This window comes from Colias eurytheme, chromosome 11 (genome assembly GCF_061535395.1).
Source record: "Colias eurytheme isolate Ceu_HAF_F1 chromosome 11, ilColEury1 Martin Lab GWU primary, whole genome shotgun sequence".
Lineage (NCBI taxonomy): Eukaryota > Metazoa > Arthropoda > Insecta > Lepidoptera > Pieridae > Colias > Colias eurytheme.
The window spans coordinates 5,750,416-5,771,799 of NC_142990.1; the positions used below are offsets into that span (position 1 = coordinate 5,750,416).

The 21,384-nt window shown below is 31.3% G+C and overlaps 1 protein-coding gene across 1 annotated transcript in view; it reads left to right on the forward strand.

The window, feature by feature from the left end:
* Positions 1-19,966, forward strand: part of LOC149904588 (RYamide receptor-like) — a 33,709-nt gene extending 13,743 nt beyond the window's left edge. The window contains exons 2-11 of the mRNA XM_090106904.1: positions 2,159-2,253; positions 8,763-8,965; positions 9,412-9,560; positions 13,485-13,606; positions 14,437-14,531; positions 15,066-15,191; positions 15,457-15,557; positions 16,111-16,201; positions 18,815-18,892; positions 19,534-19,966. Of these exons, the coding sequence (XP_089963030.1) occupies positions 2,159-2,253; positions 8,763-8,965; positions 9,412-9,560; positions 13,485-13,606; positions 14,437-14,531; positions 15,066-15,191; positions 15,457-15,557; positions 16,111-16,201; positions 18,815-18,892; positions 19,534-19,911 (1,438 nt within the window). The 3' untranslated portion in view covers positions 19,912-19,966. The remainder of the gene's footprint in view (positions 1-2,158; positions 2,254-8,762; positions 8,966-9,411; positions 9,561-13,484; positions 13,607-14,436; positions 14,532-15,065; positions 15,192-15,456; positions 15,558-16,110; positions 16,202-18,814; positions 18,893-19,533) is intronic.
* The last annotated feature ends 1,418 nt before the right edge of the window (positions 19,967-21,384 follow it).

Here is a 21,384-nt window from a genome sequence, read left to right on the forward strand (position 1 = left end):
TCGGACTCGCGCAAGAAGGGTTCCGTACTATGGGGACCCCCCTTAATATTTAAAAAGGCCCCCAAAGGCTTTGTTTTTTGCTTACAATTTCAATTAAATTTAATTGTTTTTATTATCCCTTTTACATTCACATTTAAATTTACTCGGAAGTAATATGATCGGACATTTTTTACATTAATTAATGCAGAATCAGTTCCAGAATATTCACCAAATTTATATGACGAAATATGTTCAGGTGTAACTGTTGGGATGTACTTAATTCATCACACTTACACATATGCCAAAACAATGTAATTGAAAAATGTATGTATTATAATCCTTTTTTGTCTCCATACTTTCATATTTGGGAAGGTATAGTCTTTCTCTTTTAATTTATAAAATTTTGGCAAGTCATTCTTATACAACAAACATATTTTCATTTTTTATTTTTTGGATTTTAACATTCTGATATTTATTTTAAAGCAGTGTTTATCGTATGTAAAAAAATGATGAGTTGAGAAAATGCATTAAATGGTTTAAGAAACATTTTCTGCATGAAAAGCTTAGTGACGCTTTATTATTTTAGATTGATAATGGATTGTAGCTGTTAAGCTTAAGTTACTAACAAAGGCTTATGTTAGGATAAAATACGTCAATATTAAAACGCACAAAGTAGCTTTTTTATAAAAAAAAAAAACGTTTACATGGTACCTAACTTTTTTAAAATCTACATAAAACAATACTTCAATATCATTAAAATTATAACTACTTCCTACGTAGTTTAATAATAACTATTCTACTACCTCAGTTAGTATAGAACTTGTCGTAGTAATACATTTAATTTTCTTTTATTTTCCCTTTCCCAATCTCTGTCACCGCATTTTCTCAATGTGTTAAAAGGTATATTTCAGACGAGGAAACACATTTACTAGCCAACAAAACATTCCATTATTATCATCGCGATATTCATCCACTGCGAAAAACCACTTGCATAAAAATTATGAAGCTTCGGCATATGAACAGATTTTATTACCGTTCCCATTTTCCCGAAGCCGAATTAATAATATATATACTATAATATATTTGTTTTAGCGTGAATATTATATTAACCAGGGCTTTTAGGAAAGCTTTTAAATCTGGACAGGGTTGAAATAGTTTTTATTCTGTAACTATCGTTAAATCAATAGTTTAACGCAAAGGATTTAACTTTAGCAGTCATCGTAAAAGTAGAATTATATGCATAGTTTTCGTACCACACATATTCTTTGGAATATGAAGTATAGGTATATTAAAAGTTTTAACTTCAATACTAACTCTTGGTTTAATCAGTTTTACTATAATCTGAATGCATTGGTATAGAAAATATCAGTAACCATTTTCTAATCGCATCTTATTGAAATTTTAATGTTTCATTTATTTTAATATCTTGCCTTTTAAATGAACCAAAACAGGAATTGGCATAAACATTAAACACCTGCTGTTTGCGAATATTTCCAAATATTATACTACCGCATTTCATACCTGAAGATTAGATTTAGTTTACTCCTCTGCAATAACCATAAAAAATTTATCGTTATGTATTTTTGATCCGTGGATGTTTTATTAGAAAGTAAATTGAGAATTAAATTGAAGATAAATAAGGTGTGCATGGTGTATGATTTATATTAGATACCTCATACCTCAATGTATTGTATCAAATCATAATTAATATACATTAACACCAATTTTGTTATAATATATAAGTTACAGTGTTCCAAGGCATTTATTGTTATGCAATGCGAAAGATTTAAAGCTTACGAATGTATTGACACAGATATTGAGTTAATACTATTTGTCGGAATAATCGAATGAAATCTGCGATTCTCAATATCCCAAACTAATTGATTTACCTTAAATGAATATCGGATTTAATATTAGATATAGCTTAATATTATTCTACTAATATAATTACTCTTCTATTTAGAATTCGTTTGAACTCTGAACTTCAATCAAATCAAATATAAGCAAACATAATATTTTATATATCAACCCTCATCTATGACTATGCTTCAAGTAATATAAGAAACATATTTTACTTATCAACTCTCATAGGAGGCCCATGTCCCAGCTACATATGTGATATGGGCATATATGAGTTGATGGTTATGATTATTATATATATATATATTAATTGTTGCAGTACAACTACCTCAGCCCAAGACGACGACGCGGACTGGTCAAGAAATGCAACAATAGAAGATTATTTAGGTCAAAACTCCACTCAAGAAGTTTTTGGTATGTAAATTAATGTCCACTTCGTATTCATTGTGAATACTGAAGCTCAAAAAAACTTATTAAATTAGAATAAGCTATTTCCCATTAGCATCATTAAAGGTAATTAGTCATTCCACAAAGTTTTGGCGATCTTTTCATTAATGAACGTTATAACAAGTCAAACTAATTAGTGGATAAAAAATAGTTGGTCGTAGAAAAATCTAAATACGTTTTAATGAGCTTATCAGCTTAGGTAATATGTATTTCTAATAGCATAATATCAAAATAATTGCTAAATCTATTAACTACTTACTATACCCAATACTTTAGATGTAATATACAAACATTTGGAATTGCTTTTTAAGTTAGGTAACTAGTATATTTGAATTTTACATCGTACCGACATTCATACTTAAGGCTAACCGCATCATAATATTTAGTGGTTGAATGTATGTCAATATGTCCACTGTTCCCTCCTAAAAGGTAGAAATATAATGGCACAATTTCATAATAGATAAGTCCTCAAATCTATATCAATAACAAACCCGCGACAGGTGGAAGAGCACTTCAATAGTCAAATCCTGATTGGATAATATTACGAGATACTAGTAAGGATAGTAAAAAACTATGGAGAACTGTTAAACGTATATGCAAAATTGATGATACCAAAAAATCTCATAATGAACTTCTTAACATCAAGACTAACAATCCTATAGATTCCCTTAATACAGTAAATGAGTACTTTTCAGAAATAGGTGAAAAATTGGCCACTAAAATTTTAGACAATCTGGATAAATCCGAAACAGAACTAGCTCGAACTTACACTAACTTAGCAAAAAGTCCATCAAACTCACTTGCTTTCACACCTTCCGATCCTTCAGAAGTAGTGAAAGTCATCAGTTGCTTAAAAACAAACTCCGCTCCGGGAATGGATGGCATAACTAATACAATTCTTAAAAATTCCAAATTATCTCTTGCACCACCTATTTCTTCTATAATAAACTTAAGTCTTTCATCCGGTACTTTTCCTAGCTGTTGCAAACTTGCTAATGTCTGTCCAATTTTTAAACAAGGTGACCCTGTTACACCATCTAACTATAGGCCAATCTCTCTTCTTAGCTCACTATCTAAAATTATAGAAAAAATAGTAAACAGCAGACTGATACGCTTTCTGGAGAAGGAAAATATATTGTCACCGAACCAATATGGATTTCGAGCTGCCAGATCCACGGAGGATGCCATCACATCATTGGTTGATTTTATTGTTGGTAAATTAGATAGTGGTTACAGGTGTGCTGGCGTTTTCCTGGATCTGGCAAAAGCATTTGATACTGTTTCTCGCAAAATTCTACTCAGGAAACTTGAGTGTGCGGGGATTAGAGGCTTACCTTTGGAATGGTTTTCCTCATATCTATCTCAGCGGCTACAGCGGGTAAAGGTAGAAAAGTACTGTAGTGATTTTAAATCTATAAATTTCGGTGTCCCACAGGGTAGTGTTTTAGGTCCTACCCTTTTCTTGGTCTACATTAACGACTTCTGCTCATTGAACATGCTTCAGGCTCAAGTTTTTGCCTTCGCAGATGATACTGCTGTTATATTCTACGAGCGCGACTGGGCTGGAGTCGTTGATGTAGCCCAAGCAGGTCTACAAATAATGGCAAGTTGGCTGCAAAATAACTTACTTACCCTGAATACCGACAAAACAAAAGTTGTTTGTTTTCATATAACACAAAAAACGGCACCTGTGGTAGATATGAGGTTTACCATCCATCACTGCAAAGTAGGAACACCAATATGCTCGTGCCCTAATCTCCAAATAGTAGATGAAATCAAATATCTCGGTGTCATAATTGACAGGAAACTAACATGGGAGAACCAAGCACGTGCCCTAAGCTCCAGAGTTCGCAAACTCATGTACATATTCAAACTATTAAGAAATGTGGCTGATACAGAAACGATACGTATTGTGTACACAGCGCTGTGTCAGTCTATTCTGTGTTATGGAATATGTGCATGGGGTGCAGCTTGTAAAACCATACTGCTGAGGGTGGAAAGGGCACAAAGGGCGGTAATAAAAGTGGCATATAAAAAGCCCTTCCGATTTCCAACAAAACAATTGTACCTAGAAACCGGTCAACTTAGTGTACGGAAGCTATTTTTAATGGCGCTCATTTTAAAATTTCACAAGTCAGCTGCTAGAACCATAAATAATCCGGAAAGTAGACGGCTTACATGGAAAGCTCCTACCACTCACACATCTTTTGCTCATAAGTTCTTCTCTTACCTGGGTCCGTACTTATATACTAAAATCAACATTAAATTAAATATTTTTAAAATGACTAGATGGAAATTAAAAAAGTCCCTTAAAGTATGGATGCAAGGCCTTGACTATATTCAGACTGAAGAGTTTTTGAAATTGGAAGCATGAGACAACTAGAAAATTATTTACAATATTGATGTACACACACACACACACACACACACACACACACAAACACACGCACACACACACACACACACACACCTCACCACACACCACACACCACACATGAACACACACTCGCATGTTTAAGTTTGCATTGAGTTTAATTATAGTAGTTAGCATGAATTTATATATTTTAACGAATTTATATTGTTATTAAGTATTTAATAAAAATAAAAAAATTGTTTTGTATAGAAGATTTTTAATGTGATAGTTTATTTTCTTAGCATAAGGATTAAAATGTACCACTGGAAGATACTTGTTCCCACGACACAGGGAATCCTAGTGTGGGAGCAAGGGTTTTCAATTTCTATGCATCTTATATTTTTTGGAAATAAAGATTATTGTTTATTGTTTATTGTTTATTGTTTATAATGCACCTAGATAACTACTAGATAAATTGAAAGCTTCCTAGATAAGATGAATTTTCCTTTCAAAATATTCGGAACAAATTTACCAATTTGTTAATTTTATTTACACATACGCACTTTAAATTAATCATTTTAAAAGGATTAATTTATAAGGATTTAAAGTGCGTATAAACGACTCAACATTTGGTCGTCCAATTTTTGATTTGCAAAAGAAACACGATAAATTTTGAAAATTATTAGGCATACGTTACACTTACTTACAACTGCTTTCCTAATGGAAACACTTTTGCTCCCACATATTTCCCATTCAATATGCAAAGTTGAAAACCAATAATAAATAATTATTACTGGTTCACATCGCAGAAAGATATTCGTCCATGCATACATGTAAATGAAATGAAAATTAATTTGGTTCATTTCAGAGCTGAGTTGCCACAATTTTGTAAATTGATAGAATATGCAAATTTTGTAAAATATTACTGCAAATGTAACTCTTGATCATTTATGCTTTACTTTACATATTTGATGAAAAATTAAATTAACGGTTATAAAAAATGATGACGTTGTTCAGAATAGTTTTCTCAAATAGGTATGTAGGTATAGAATATAGAACACTGAACAATGCATCTTAATCAATATTTATCCTTTAGACTAACATCAAACAATTTAAGAGTTAATAAACACGTTTATCTTGGTTATTATTGGAACGCAAACTCTGTGCAAAGTTTAAACCTTACACATAAACCGATATACGAGAATTCAAATAGGGATGTTAGTAATATGAAACGGATTATTTAATAATTATAATCTAAACCTACCAATATTATAAAGCTGAAGAGTTTGTTTGTTTGAACGCACTAATCTCAGGAACTACTGGTCCGATTTGAAAAAATCTTACGGGTTAAATAGCCCATCGAGGAAAGTTATAATGCTTTATATATTATGTTTATAATCATACAGACCAATAGGTGCGAGACAAAGCTTCTTAAACTGCGCTAGTTTTTTAACCCTAGAACCGTACCCATATTAAAATTTCATTAACGGTACCCAGGGGTACAAGTGTACCCCAATGAAAAAAACAAGATTACAAAAAGATTATTAACTTTTATTAAATGTTGACTTATTAAGGTCATCTTAACATTCATTTAGGTCCTAATAATTTAATTTATCATGGCATTTTTATATTTTTTCTACAATTTACACACACTTTACGTTGGTGATCAAAATGTATTAAAAGTTTTCACTTCCTGCACTGTGTGCGGGACTGACGGAATTATAACGTGGATATTCACAGTTACATCTCAGATTTTGAAACAGCAGTGGTCCCTGCAGTTATTGGTAATTGTTGTTCTAAAATATCTCCATTACTTATTTGTAGAGACATTGGCAAAGTTATGTACTGAAATCGTTCTTCTAGGTGAAGTTTTTTTATAATAAAAAATTAAAATTTTTTCGTCAGGTTCATATTTTGATGCCTCACCAAGTACCAGCTCTTCTTGTTATTCCACCTCCCACAAAAAATCAAAATTCATCCATCATTTGCCATCAAAAAAAGAAAATGAATAACTCAGGTATTCAAATCATGCAGCAAATCATAAATTTGTTGAAAATACAAATTCCTACACTATTTAACAATAACAGTATGTATATAACATGAATGTAAAGTAAACTTATAATTGTACATTAAATTTATCAATAAAAAATATAAAATAAAACGACCAAAAGGCGAAAAAATAAAATAAATGAACCTTAAAATACTTACGTTCGTAGTACCCAGGGGTACTGGAGTACCCCGACAGGTTCGTACGACGTGTTCTCAATAGCTTGACCACTGATCGAATACGGTATCTACGTGTCTCCTCATCCCCGACAAATACACGAACGCGCAAAAGAAACCGTTGTTTAGAAAAAAAGATATAGAAGATTTTCTGAATTTTTTTTCATTTGTACCCCAGGGTACGGTTCTAGGGTTAATATTTGTGAAAACTACATTCACTAAAAATATTTTTAGTTTTAAGCGTTTATGCCACAGACATGTATCAAGATAGACTAAGCGAGTGTATGTACTTCCCGTGTCCAAACTAAGATTATGAAACTTACTTGACGCTGGCCTACACTCAGTCCGCGCTTGCAGTTCGCCAAGGAAAGACGTGAAGCTGAATAAAGTAAAATGCCGAATTACGCCGTTATAAACTGTAGAAACTCCACAGCTGTGAGTGGCCGAGTTAGCAGAGATGTTTCCTTCCACCGGTAAGTAATTTTCTAATCAGAATATGCACTATTTATTTTAAAATCAAATAAAGAATATCTGTGGAAAACGATCGTGACAAACACGGATACCAAATCATACGAAATGATTCGGAATACATTGCGGCTTTTACTTGGCACGGTAAAGATCGAGTCGTATGATAACAAGCAATGAATAGCGTCTTCTCATTTTTCTGTTCTCATTTTTCTGTCCAATTTTGTGGTTAGTGATGTTCATTTGATGCAACAGTTCTCGATTCTAATCGATTTTATAATCGAACAGAAAAATGATAATTTGAAGGAGCAATTTTTCAGAAAAAAAGGCATAGATTTTTTTTGTCATTTAATACGACTTGACCTAGAACTTTTAAGTATTTTAATACAAAGGTACTAAAAATAAATATTATGACATGGACGCCATTAGTTAAAGTGTCATCTTGGGAGTTTTTTAAGAAAACTCCTTATTGCTTAGACTATGTTTGTTTTTTCAGTTTTCCAAGTAACCCGAACATAAAAGAAAAATGGATTGATGCAACGGGACATAAAGATTGATTGATTGACAGTTTCATTACTTTCTTTCGATGGCCTCTCTAGTACGTAGTACACGGTAACTCAATGGGCATATGTAAAAAAAAAGCTAAAACACATTAGTTTACTTGTTAGAATATTAAAAGGTTTATAAATTTATTTTATCATTCCTCTGTCTATGGTAATTATCATTTTTCTGTCTTGAATCGATTTAGTAATCGATTACGATTCATTTATTTAATTACCTCTTAGACATAGATCTAATTTGATCTGATTTCTTTCGATTTACTTCGATGGGATAGGACGATACTAGAATCGCCGCGCGAGTGGCGTCCTAATCGATTTAGCGTAAAATGAAATTACCATCACTAAAAAGCGCTCGTGACGTCATAACGCGTCAAGGTCAGTACAAAAAATATGACACGCTTGGTTTTCATACAGATCGCGGTACTTGCGTAGTCTATCTATGTCTGTGGTTTATGCCCTAAGACTAAGACTTCACATAAAGAGACTGAGGATGCTCTCTTTCTTAGAAAATGAACTTTCATTGAGATGCTGTGTATAAGACTGGGAACTGGGAACATTGCTAGGTGAAGTGTACTATTTTAATGATTCTTCACTATTGCCTTTTAATTAAAAAACTTTAATTAATGGTTCTGTGTACGTTTCATGTTCTATGACGGTTGTTGATCTTTGAATATAAGATAACAGCATTGTCTTATACATATTACTAATTAATCGAGCAAGGCTTGGCGGAAAGCTCAAATCTAAGACATTTTTTAAAGGTATAATGAGCGTTAAAATCTACATAATAATGTGTAGGTAATATGTGTTAAATGTGGAATAGGTATAAGCCAAAAGTTATAAGACTACAAGGAGTAAAATTAATGTTATTGTTTCAGATACGCTGTACGATGTACCAACCGGTATGATAGTTTTGCTATCATTTCTTTACGGATCGATATCAGTATTGGCTGTGATTGGAAATTTTTTGGTGATGTGGGTAGTTGCTACGTCGCGACGTATGCAAAGCGTCACAAATTGTTATATAGCTAATTTGGCTCTAGCTGATATTGTTATAGGATTATTTGCAATACCATTCCAAGTAAGTATGATGAAATTTAGTTTAACGTGAATATCAATTTTAACTTGCTTAATTTACTAACGGCCTTACTTATAAAAAGTTAAACAATGGATAAATTTCAACCATTTCTTACCATAGCTGTGTCCTGCTCTTGCAAACATGAAACGTCATTCATAAAAACAAGACAGGTTATTGCAATAACTAATCCATTGCATAGCGAATGGGTAACATTTTATAAGTAAGACCGTAAATGTTTAAAGTTGTCTATTCAATAATTTTGCTGTTATAAATACTTTTAAGTGCACAGAATTTAGATGTTGTCGAATGCAGAGCGGTGTATATTAAAATTTGCTAATAAATAAAATGAGCTAGGTACGAAAAACTGCTCAGCTTTATGCGTGGTAAGGTGTTAATAGCGTCAGGTCAGTAATGCCTGACTTTTCATTGCCAGATGTGATTTATTGCAGTTTCAAGCTGCGTTGTTACAACGATGGTTGCTGCCTCACTTCATGTGTGCATTCTGCCCTTTCGTGCAAGCTCTGAGCGTGAATGTCAGTGTTTTTACGCTGACTGCTATAGCCGTGGACAGGCATCGGGCTATTATAACTCCTCTGAGGTAATTAGTATTAGAACTATTTTGATTGAGTTATCTGCGAAACCTTTAAAATTATTCTCGTGGTGTTACGTTTAATTTGCGTATAATATGAACATAGAGAAAATTTTAGACAGCAAGAGACGATGAATTGATCAAAGAAGCGAAAATATTCATAATCTTTGGAATTGCTCAGGAATTATTGACTATTATTATTATTGACTTATTGAATTATTCAGCGCGTTGTATAACCATTCAAAGTACTTCAAACAAAATAATTATATGAAATCATCCTGAAAGACGATTACCTACCTAGTTATTTAATATTATCAAGAAACTATTTTAGAATATGAATATGTTATATTTGCCTAATTTTTAGTTACATTATTCCGGGCATTCATATTTCGTGTTTCCCAAATTAATTATGTAACTGTATCCAACCAAAAAATTGAATAAGCTCTCACAAGTCGTGACAAACCCTTTCTCGAACAAATTTTCCCCTCGAGAGGAAAAGATTAATGGTAAGGCTTAACAAGGAAAGACAGCACAGTTTCCACTTAATTATCCTTACGTGTAGCCTATTCGCAAACTTCGCTATTCTTGTGAAAACTTATTAAAATATTATATAAGATGTATAAGCTAAATTTCGACGACGCGGTTGGCGCAGTGGTAAAGTAACTGCCTACTGAGCCGACGGTCCCGGGTTCGATCCCCGGTCAGGGCAAATATTTGTGTGATGAACTCAATTATTTGTTCTTGGGTCTGGGTGTTATTATCTATATATGTATTTATTAAATATTATATTTATCGTCGCCTAGTACCCACAACACAAGCCTTAATTGAGCTTACTGTGGGACTAGGTCGATTTGTGTAATAATGTCCTATAATATTTATTTATTTATTTATTTAAATAAAGAATATGCCATTTTTATGAATTGTAAATACAATACAAATATACTATACAATAAAATATGTTTTAGCAAATTCCACATTAGTAGGTTTTTGTTTTTTGTTTTTGTCCGAGAAAAAGCGTTAGGTTAAAATAAATGAAACTCCAAAATAACATTATTTCCAGTACAACAGTCTGTAACACATTCCCCGTGTATCGTTTAAAGGAAAGTTTGTGCCGTAAAAAGTTTTGATAGCTCTTGTAGTAAAAATTGGAATAGAATACACTCCCACAGCTTTCCGTGGATACTGATAGCATTGAATGGTTTTATTTTTTCTACCAAAAAAGTGAAAAATCGTGACCAAATTTTCTTGTATAATATTTTTATATTTTACTAGCGGTCCGCCCCGGCTTCGCCCGTGGTACATGTTAACGTTTTCTCTACATAAGAACCATCCTCGTACTTCAAGGAATATAATAAAAAAAGAATTATCGAAATCGGTTCAGCCGTTCTCGAGTTATGTGCTTACCGACACATTTTGCGATTCATTTATATATATATAAGATAGAAGACAATGGTCTGTTTCTCAGTCATGAATATTAATTTTGTTCCTAGGTAACTTGTAACTGCGATTTTTCAATTTCGTTGTGTTGTCGAGGATTTCAATTTCGTTGTAAAGCTTTACAAGTAAAATTTTCTACTTTGAGCGGCTCATAATTCGTTCTGTCTTCCATGCATTTTATTATAACTCTAGCTACGAAAATAGTCTTCTATAACATAAATGTATATGCCTATTACTACTACTATGTACTATTATACTTGTACTCATCTCCATCTTTATGCTTTTGCATGCATAAATTTAAAGTAGAACTAACCTCACTTACATGCATTTACACAGAAATCAGGTAGGTACTAGGTTTATGTTGAAGTTCGTCGTTTTAAATCTAATCTTAGTTGGTAAATTTAACGAGTCAGAACAATTTTATAAAAATAAATTATCACCATGATCTTGCCTTTACTCGTATAATATATAATTATATTGCTTGGATAATATGTATTTTTACCTTTCATGGAACGCATATCAATTTCAAAAACATATTTTATTTGATAAAATGAAGCTTTCATGCCGTAAACAGATGGATGAGGACGTGATTTGAGATTCTTTACTCACTACAAACTTTATATCAAAACATAAATATAAATTGAAATCAAACTATTGTAATGAAACAAATTCCTAAAAATCTAACTATTTCTTGTAAATTATCTCAGTAACCGCAGTTATAAACTCCTGAAGATCATTGTTTCGTTCGTAAACATCACAAGATCCATAAAATAAATCTTCCACAACACAAGATACGCTACTGTTAACCCAAACCACAAAAACAGAGACAATAAAATCTATTTCCATTTCACAGAATGTAATGAATGTAATTCAGTACGACATTTGCAAATACATACTCGTATAATAATATATAATTTTACAAAATATGTATTTATAACGTTTATTAATACCTACCATAAATAAATAAAATAAACCTACTGAATACAAAACGGTTGCAGTAATCATAGTGGTCGACTAAAGATATCATTTCAAAATATGTTTTAATTAGAAGTAAATTATCATTTGAAACATATTTCACAAAACCCGCAACTGCACAATGCGGCACTAATAAACCTGGCCAGGTTAATTTAGTTTATACCTTACCTCTTTATTGCACACTTCAAGTAAAGCTTTTAGAATAATATATTACTAAGTAGCGTACAAGGAACACCTTGGTTTTAATACAGTAATTTAAGTCGTTGAGAACAGCTAAACCAAGCTTTGTTAAATCTAAACCAAGATTTAAATTTATAGAACACAATTTGCCCTGCTATGAAATTGTTAAATAACTGTATTTAATCGCTTATTTTTCCATAGAAATACTGTGTGAAAACTTATGGATAAATGAACACACCAGTCAATCATAGAACCAATACGGTGAAAGGAATTTAAATAACCAGAGCGGAAAAATTTATGACTTTCCCCTTCCTATTCTCGTTTCCTATTCGTATTGAAGTTTATTGTGCCTAATATTTATATTAGTTGATTTATTATGGCGTTTTCATAGTAATCGATCTAGATTTTATGCTTTTCCCAGTAGTTTTTCACATTTTCTGGATAGACATAGAAAAAAATGGAGCATTACCTACATAATTTGTTAAGGAAATATTTAAAAAGCTTTTTATTTTTATTTTACCGAGGTCTATGGTATTACATACCATAAAGACCTACATAGGTCTTATTTCATTCTTTTTCTAAAAAAAATAGAGCCGTTGTAGAACAAAATATGTATTCCATCGTAATATAAATAATCTATATTTGATTACGTATTAATAGTATATAATCTGGTTTCTACACATATTATTATATGGTTATAAATTATAAGATGACTTATTCTGAAAATATCTTCATAAAATTTTCAATCTCTCTTTAATTTACTTATCAATATTTTTGATGAAAAGATACGCTTAAATTTTATATTATTTTCAAAGATTTTATCGAATCAATTTCCGAGTGCCATTTTCTTGAAACGAAAGTCGTAATCCTTATACATTTACCTTTTAAAAATTAACTTAAAGACGTAGTTATTTTGGTATCGTTTCTCGAACAAGAAAATTTACTGTAACTGAATAACAAATTTGATTTAAGCTCGAGTTTGAAAAACAAACCCCTGTAAAAAACAAATCTAAGAGGATTTTCCTCGTAAAAAAGGACACCCGAAGTCACAATTTTAGATTACAAGTATGTACAAAAGAAGTTAAACATCAATCATAATATCTGGAAAAAAATATTGTATTGTTTATAAAATACAATTTGTAGTTATTTATAAGTGGTGTAGCTAAGAACCAAAATCTTATATAAAGTCTTCAAGTGAATATTCACATTCATAAAATATGACTTATTTGAGAAAATCCATAAACTATTATAATCTTTACTAATAAAATAGTTTCAACAATGCTTCATACGTATCTATAACTTCAATTCACACAGCAAACACAATAAATTGTTTTCTTCTAGTGCACACACATCGAAGCGAGTAGCTAAAGTGATAATAGTATTTATTTGGATATTGGCGCTATCTCTCGCTGCACCCATGGCGATGTCTTGGGAGGTCGTAATGGAAGAGGAGCAGGACCCAGGTGATATATTAGCCTTTATTTATTAAATCTTCTACTAATATAAGTGAAGTCCCGTGTCCCCAAGTGGGGTAAGGGGCATATGCCCCTAATAAATCCCATAAATCATATGATTATGCACACATCTGTTTCACTGATCGATTTTCTCTACGGAAAAGTAGGTGATCAGCCTTCTGTGTCCCGCCAGACCGAGACATTCTTTTTTCTTCGTCTCCACCGGGAATCGAACCCAGGACCCCTTGGTTCTACGCTCACGCGTCAACCACTGTACCAAGGAGGCGTTCAAACGTTCGACTAATATGATCGCTTCTATGTTTATGTTCCTTGCAGATAATATGTTATTTCTAGATGTGAAGGAGATATAATGTAGGAAGGCGAACGCTTTTGTTATTTATGTAATTGAGATCGTAATTTAATTGATAGCTCATAATTGAAAACGTGTTGTAATGTGATATCCTTATATTATGCTTAAATAATTATGAATTATCTAGTAACATTAACACTGTTATTTTGAATTAAATAATATATTTTAAGGATCTTATTAAAATCGTTTGTAGATACTTAAGTACCAACTTATACAAATTGAGTGTAAAAGGCTACCCGCTTCAAGTACATACAAAAGTGGAAAGTTGAAATATTTTTATACCTTTGCAAAAGAAAATCCATGTCCCTTTTGGTTAGAAAGATTTTGTGATTGATTTTTAAAAAATTGGACAATACCCATTTTCGCCTTCTGGGAAAAAGTTTTTTAATTTTGTCCGAAGTTACTGAAGACCATTGATCTTAGTTTGAGATGCCAGTCAAAATTTATCTTTACCCAATTTTAATTACAGTTTCAAAAGTTTTTTACGAAAAGCCGTTTTGTACTGCGAGTGAATTTGGCTCCAATTCACTGGCCATATATCGCCTTTTACTGTACGTTTTTCAAGTAAGTAAGAGTTTTAATTTTTATCTGCATGAGAGGGTTTGAAAATATTCTAATTGGGATCGTGAAGTGATTTGAGTTGTAGGTCAAGTTTGCTTTTCCACGTTCATTATCGGAGTAGAAAATATTTTAAGGGATTTACCAGAATATGAGTGATTTACAACATATAGATTCTAAACTCTTTAGATATAGCAAAAAACACCTTAACAAGTTTCACAAATACCAAGTGTGCTTTCGTGAATTGCAAAAACGCTTGTCTACGAGTATTAAAAGCTTTTAAGTAGAGTTGATGTTTCATAACGGGCTAAAATCTGTTGAAATTTCTTTTCAAATATATTTTTAAAAAGATTATGAGTTCACAGCGCGTTCTCTGTTTTTCTGTTTCCTTTTTTATTTTTATTATACTTTTGCATTTAGAATGTTAACATTCAATGAATTATGTTATGCTTTAATGCGATTTAAATGCCTAATTATATAAATATTATGAGTATTTCTAATTTCTACTTTTTTTATAATGTATTTTTTTTCACCGTTTAGTACGTGATACCTCTATGTGTCATTACATTCGCATACGCACATATGGCTATGAAACTATGGGGTGCTAGAGCTCCTGGAAACGCTCAAGAGACGAGAGATGCAAACCACATGAAAAATAAGAAAAGGGTACGTATCATTTTCAAACAACATATCTTTATTTCTGATAGAGATTCTTAAACTTTTACCCATTCATTACTGAGAGAACTAAAAGTACTACTGCTAATATAAATTGTCTTCCACATTTCAGATTATTCGATTTAAATCTGTTTAAATAGATCATATAATTATAGCGACATAAATTCAGTATTCTTCATTTTGTATTGAAAATAATTTTAAGTTTGAAATAAATAGGTGCCTTTGTATATTTTGTAGACATTAATTTTTGTTTTAGGTTATAAAAATGTTGGTTTTAGTGGTGGCGTTGTTTGCGATCTGCTGGCTCCCTTTACAAAGTTACTTGTTACTGCAAACATTTTTTCCATCCATTAACGAGTAAGTTATTTGTATGAGAGAAATACCGTTCTATTAAATCAATATGCAACCATTCATTAAGCTTAATTTAATATGTTTTATATTATTCAATACCTCTGAATATAATTGCTGATACAAAAGTATATTTTTTTTACACTATTCGATTTTTTTACCCAAAATAATCAATCTCCTGAACTGGTATTGAACAATTTTGTATTATGTCTCACCCTTGTCTTATAATATGTACTTATGTCGAATAAATGAACGTCGTGATGCTCAAAGCTGTCGGATTAATCATTTAAATAACGTGAAAATAAAAATTTCCTTGTTGATCACTTTGTCAAACACGACAGGCATTGAATAAACGAAGACTTTTTTCATTTTTTTGTACGTAAAATTTTAACGTTTTGGGTTTACATCCGACTTTATTGATCGTCAGTCGAATAGAATCAGATTGCTTATAACCTTTATGTGGCATAAACATATTGTAATTTGAATAAAATAAATTTACATTCGATTTGTTTTTTCTGTAATAATTTAATTCTTCTTAATTTTAGCTATTATCTGCTTTCAGGTACAGATATATAAATGTAATTTTCTTCTGCTTTGACTGGCTCGCAATGAGCAATTCATGTTACAATCCATTTATCTACGCCATATATAATGTAAGTATTATATTTAAATTGATTTTATACTACTACATATGATAAAATACAGGTAAATTAGCTTGGAGAAATTTTTGCATATGTAGTGGTGTGTATATTACTCAGATCTTAGAGCGCGTTTCCACTATATCGTTCTGGCCTATACAAAAATGTTTCGATATCCTAACATTACTATTTAATTTTATACTTATTCCTAGCAACACTTTTGTTTTCAATAAAAACAAGTTTTTATTTGAAAGAAAATGGTTTTGACTTTATAAAAAAAAATATATCATTCAATTTTACGTCCTTGAGCAAACGACAAGGCGACTACCGTGAAACAATAAAATATCGTGTCCATAATAATTTGTTTCATAATTAATATTTGACCATAATAATTTCTATTCCCGTGCGAACGGCGTATTCAGCAGTTTTGTATGAAGGCAGGGCCATAACTAGTGTTTAATTTGTGTGTAAGTGTTGTAACTTTATATTGTTAATTCAATATGGCTCCAGTGTTAAAACATGGTCGAGGCAAGCCTTTGACTTCTCAAACTAAAGAATTAAACTTTAAATGTCGTTTCTTTTTCAGGTTAGTAAATTTTTCATTTTAGTAACATTGTTAATGTAAAAGTTATATGTATGTTAAATGTGCAAATATTAAAATAAAGTCTCATCTTTTTCAGAGGAGAAACACATATAGTTTAATTTAAAATCCCTTATATATACAGGGTTACTTGTAAAACACCGGCAACCTCGCAGGACAAGATAGCTAACATCATAAGTAACAACATTTCGACTTTTGATAATTTGTTAGATTTTATTTTCATACAAAAATAAATATTCATTTAATTTTCCGTCTGAATATTATAAACTCTACGCCTCCCAAAAATTACGTAAACAAAAAGCGAACGAGAGGGGGAAGGGGGCGTCGCGTCGTCCATCCGATAATTAATAGAACATAGACTTACAAATGTAAGGAGAGTACAATAAAAGTTTAAAAAATCATTTAAAAATAATTTATTGCGTTATGCCAAAAGTCGTAGAACAAATGTTGTTACTTATGATGTTAGCTATCTTGTCCTGCGAGGTTGCTGGTGTTTTACAAGTAACCCTGTATAAAATAAAAACTAAAAATAAAATGTTGTTTTATTTTATTTGCTGACCATACACTACTACAAACGCAAAAATTTCTCCAAGCTAATTTACCTGTATATACATTATTTCATTGATAAACTATGCTGAGCATAAAAGTGATAAGATGTATATTTTAATTAGAAATAAGGAAATAATAAATTTATGTTAATATAAAGTGAATAAGTTAGTTTGTGTAAGTGACAAATTATGCTTATAGATAAATATTGCCCTAAACATTGTTTTATTACAAACGCAACTTTTCTGCCTACTCGAGCAAAAGCTTGATTGAATCTTATGAAGACCCAAAACGACATAAGAGGGTTAAAATCCGATTGGAATATTCTTATCTTTATGACCAGACACTTCGACCAGACAGAATGAAATTAATGACGTAGAAATTTACTACTAGGCTGATATTATGTAGTGCATAGCCGAGGAAAATTTAATAGAAGTGCACACTTTGGTCGTAGTTTATAACAGTGTATATTTTTATTTAATTGTATGTTACGTGTTATGTATTTTTATGAGTATGCGTCCATAGGTACTCCTTTAATAATAATATTATAAATTTAATTAATTGATCATTTCAATGGTAAAAAGTAGCAACTTTAAATTTCAAACATAGATTTCGATGATCTGCTTTTTGGATTAAGGTTAAGTTCCTTCATTTATCATTATTTCTTTCGATCACAATATTAAATAATCCCGATAGCCTCACACGTAATTTAAAATGATGTTAGATTTAGTACAAGTTGCTCCAACGATACGATAAAACTTGACTTGTTGTAAAAATCTCTCGGGAAATTAGATCGAAAACTCTATAGAATATATATAAATGTTTCACAGATATTAAACCACTGCTAGCATTGTATTGTTATTGCAGTACCGGTATGTCTCTACAATCTTATCTGTAAGATCTAAATTAAAATTCGTACCTAATAAAGGTTAATATTGGTAAAATGTTTGCCTTTAATAACATTATTAGGTCATTAGGCACACCTTTCACACACATAATATGAAGTGCAAATCCAGAGCAAGCAACTACACAGTTTAAAAACACTATCTACCAAAATTCATGAATAAACATAGGTTCGATTAATGAATTGAAACATATATGGAGGTATTCCCTGAGTGATACATCAGTTGAGATGAGATGTTAAATAAAAGCGTTTTAATATCATTGTTTAGAGTAGTGGAAAAATTGCTCTGGGATCGGCTCGTAAGTAATTAAACTTCGATGAAATGGAGCTTTAGAATACGATCATAAGCGTGTTGCTTTATTTTATCACAATTAACATTTATATTAATGGAAAATATAATAGTTTAATACTAAATAAATTGTAAAAGGATAAGCATTTTAAGAAGGACTCCACACTGTACGAATCAACAATTTATTATTATAGAATAAAAGTAACCGATTTAGGAACGAGAGATATATAATACGAGGCAGGATATGATTGCATATTTATCGTTTTTTGTTTTTTTTTTTTGTTTCAGGAAAAATTCAAAAAGGAATTCAAGCAGCGCTTTACGTTTGGTCAGAAACGAAACAGATTTAACAACGATAGTTACGAGGTAAATATAAATTTATTCGCTTTAAACGTCGTGTACGGTGTGCTAATATTATTCATTCAATTCTTACATAATATCATAAATCTGCAGAAATGTAAATTCTGTTCAACCTAATTCAATGTATCTACATTGAAAATTTTATTTAAACTTGGTATAATTTTGACTTCAAATCATGGATCCCTCTACGCGGGAAAATCGCTTACCTCTCACGAACTCTCACTCCCACGAACGAAGTCTCGGCCACGGCTAGTCTCATAAAATTCTTGTAGTGCTTTTGCGATACTACTTCTGATAAGTCCGCAGCAGGTGGGGCCGGGAAAGTACCACTTTTACGATCCCTATTGGGGTCAATTTCATACTCACGAATAAAGTTTACACAAATGAGGTTGTAGTACGATTTATGTTAGTATCACATTTGCACTACAACTGGTAATATTAAGTATTACTGAGTATTACGTATTCAGTTTAAAATTTTTGTTCTATTTGAGAATACATATTGTACATCTAAAGTAATAATAAGAATACTTATCTGTTATGTATTCATAAAATTGGTCAATGTTCTTATATTACGTAATATTTATTAAAATGTAATAAGCATATTAATATGCAATTATTGCTTATATAATGATGTATGCAATTTTTAGGATGGCCAATCTTACAGAACTCGAGTTTTATCAATCCGTTCATCAAACGAGAGAAGTGTTTACTCAATGCGTAAGTCCGTTAATGTAACGCCGATTGACTCCATGAAAGTTTCAAGAAACTCTTGTAACTGCGCACGCAATCAAAATAAACAGGCGAATATAGAAAACCACTTTCGACTGAAAGCCAACAGCGAGTTTGATTCATACAGAAACGGCAACAGATATAATATATCTCCAACACCAAAGAGAAAAACTTCAAAAAGGATTCCCAGCGATGATGATGTGCCAATCGGTGATGAAAGAGTCAGTGAATTGTACATATTCCCTAATAGTAATATTGTCGAGTTTACTGACATTGTATGTGATAATAAAGTTTAGATATATAGTAAATTTAAAACAAATTGTACATATTATATTTAAAATATAAAAGAGAATGTAGATTGTAATAGATTTAAATATAAAATATTGAAGAATATTAATGTGTTTTATTTTTAGTCTCAATAATTTATTCTACACAAATCATCTTTATTAAACCAGTTCATTCAATAAACTAGATTCGTCTTCGACTTATAAACCTAAATAAAACTAGGCCACGGAAGTCATAAGAAAACAAAAACAGTGTATCAAGCGTATCTTATGAGTATTTCGTGTTTTTCACTAGATGTACTTAGTTTGAAGATCCTAATTAAGGTCAAGCGACTCATTTGGAAGATAAAGAACGAGAAAAGTCGAAACAAATTACTGTAGTTTAGCTGAGGTTCACTAAAATCAATTCGAATGTTTATTGGAACGTTATAAGAATTATAAAATACTAAAATAATACCTACAAGCTGTCCAACTATTTTGTTTTGATGATGCAAATACAATTTTATTTTCTGAACTTAATTTTCTTCTAGAATGTAAATGACTGATATGATTACTAGTAATAGGATTTCATTTGATAGTGTTATAGTTTACTTGGTAATAGAGTACAAAACGATACTCCAAAATTTTCAAAAAAAATTTCGAGGTACCAACTTAAAAAATTATAATAAGTATCTTTGCCCTGAGGTATCTATTTCGTTTTGAATTTTTTAATATTTTTTGATGAAGTTCCACCACCGGCCGCTCTGTTTCGAATTATAATTTCACACAAAGAGAATTTGGCAGAGCGTAGATCAAAGACATATAAGTAGCCTAGTAATAATTTAAACCACGTGGAGATGAAAATTAGCATACGCTCATGTGTTATACATTAGCTTATTTACATATTACACAACGGAAGTGGTTTATTTTAAATTTTGTTTGTGTATTTTAAAATAAGAATATACTTGGTCCAAGAACTTTACTGCAAACCGGAACAGCACTGATTCAAAACAAATCTAACTGAAAAAGATAAAAAAGAAGTAGTGTTTCTAATATTTTTTGACAATAAATAAGTATTAGGACGATACCTAAAATTCTTATAAAATTGTATTTATATATCATCTTTACATAGTAAAACAATTTCTTGCTACATTAATATCTTACTAAACATACAAAATCAACGGCATACCGATCCTTCGCCTCTGGGTACGGCCCTGTCACGTTTTTAATAAGTAACCCGCCATACGTTGGGCTTTCTCTAATAATAAATTTAACGAAAACACGTTTATCATTTTATAATTAAACTAGCGGTCCGCCCCGGCTTCGCCCGTGGTACATATGAAAAATAGATGTTGGCCGATTCTCAGACTTACCCGATATGCACAGAAAATTTCATGAGAATCGGTCCACCCGTTTCGGAGGAGTATGCAGACTAACATTGTGACACGAGAATTTTATATATAAGAAGATTATGATAAAGTGTTTTTAATTATACGTCAAATCTGC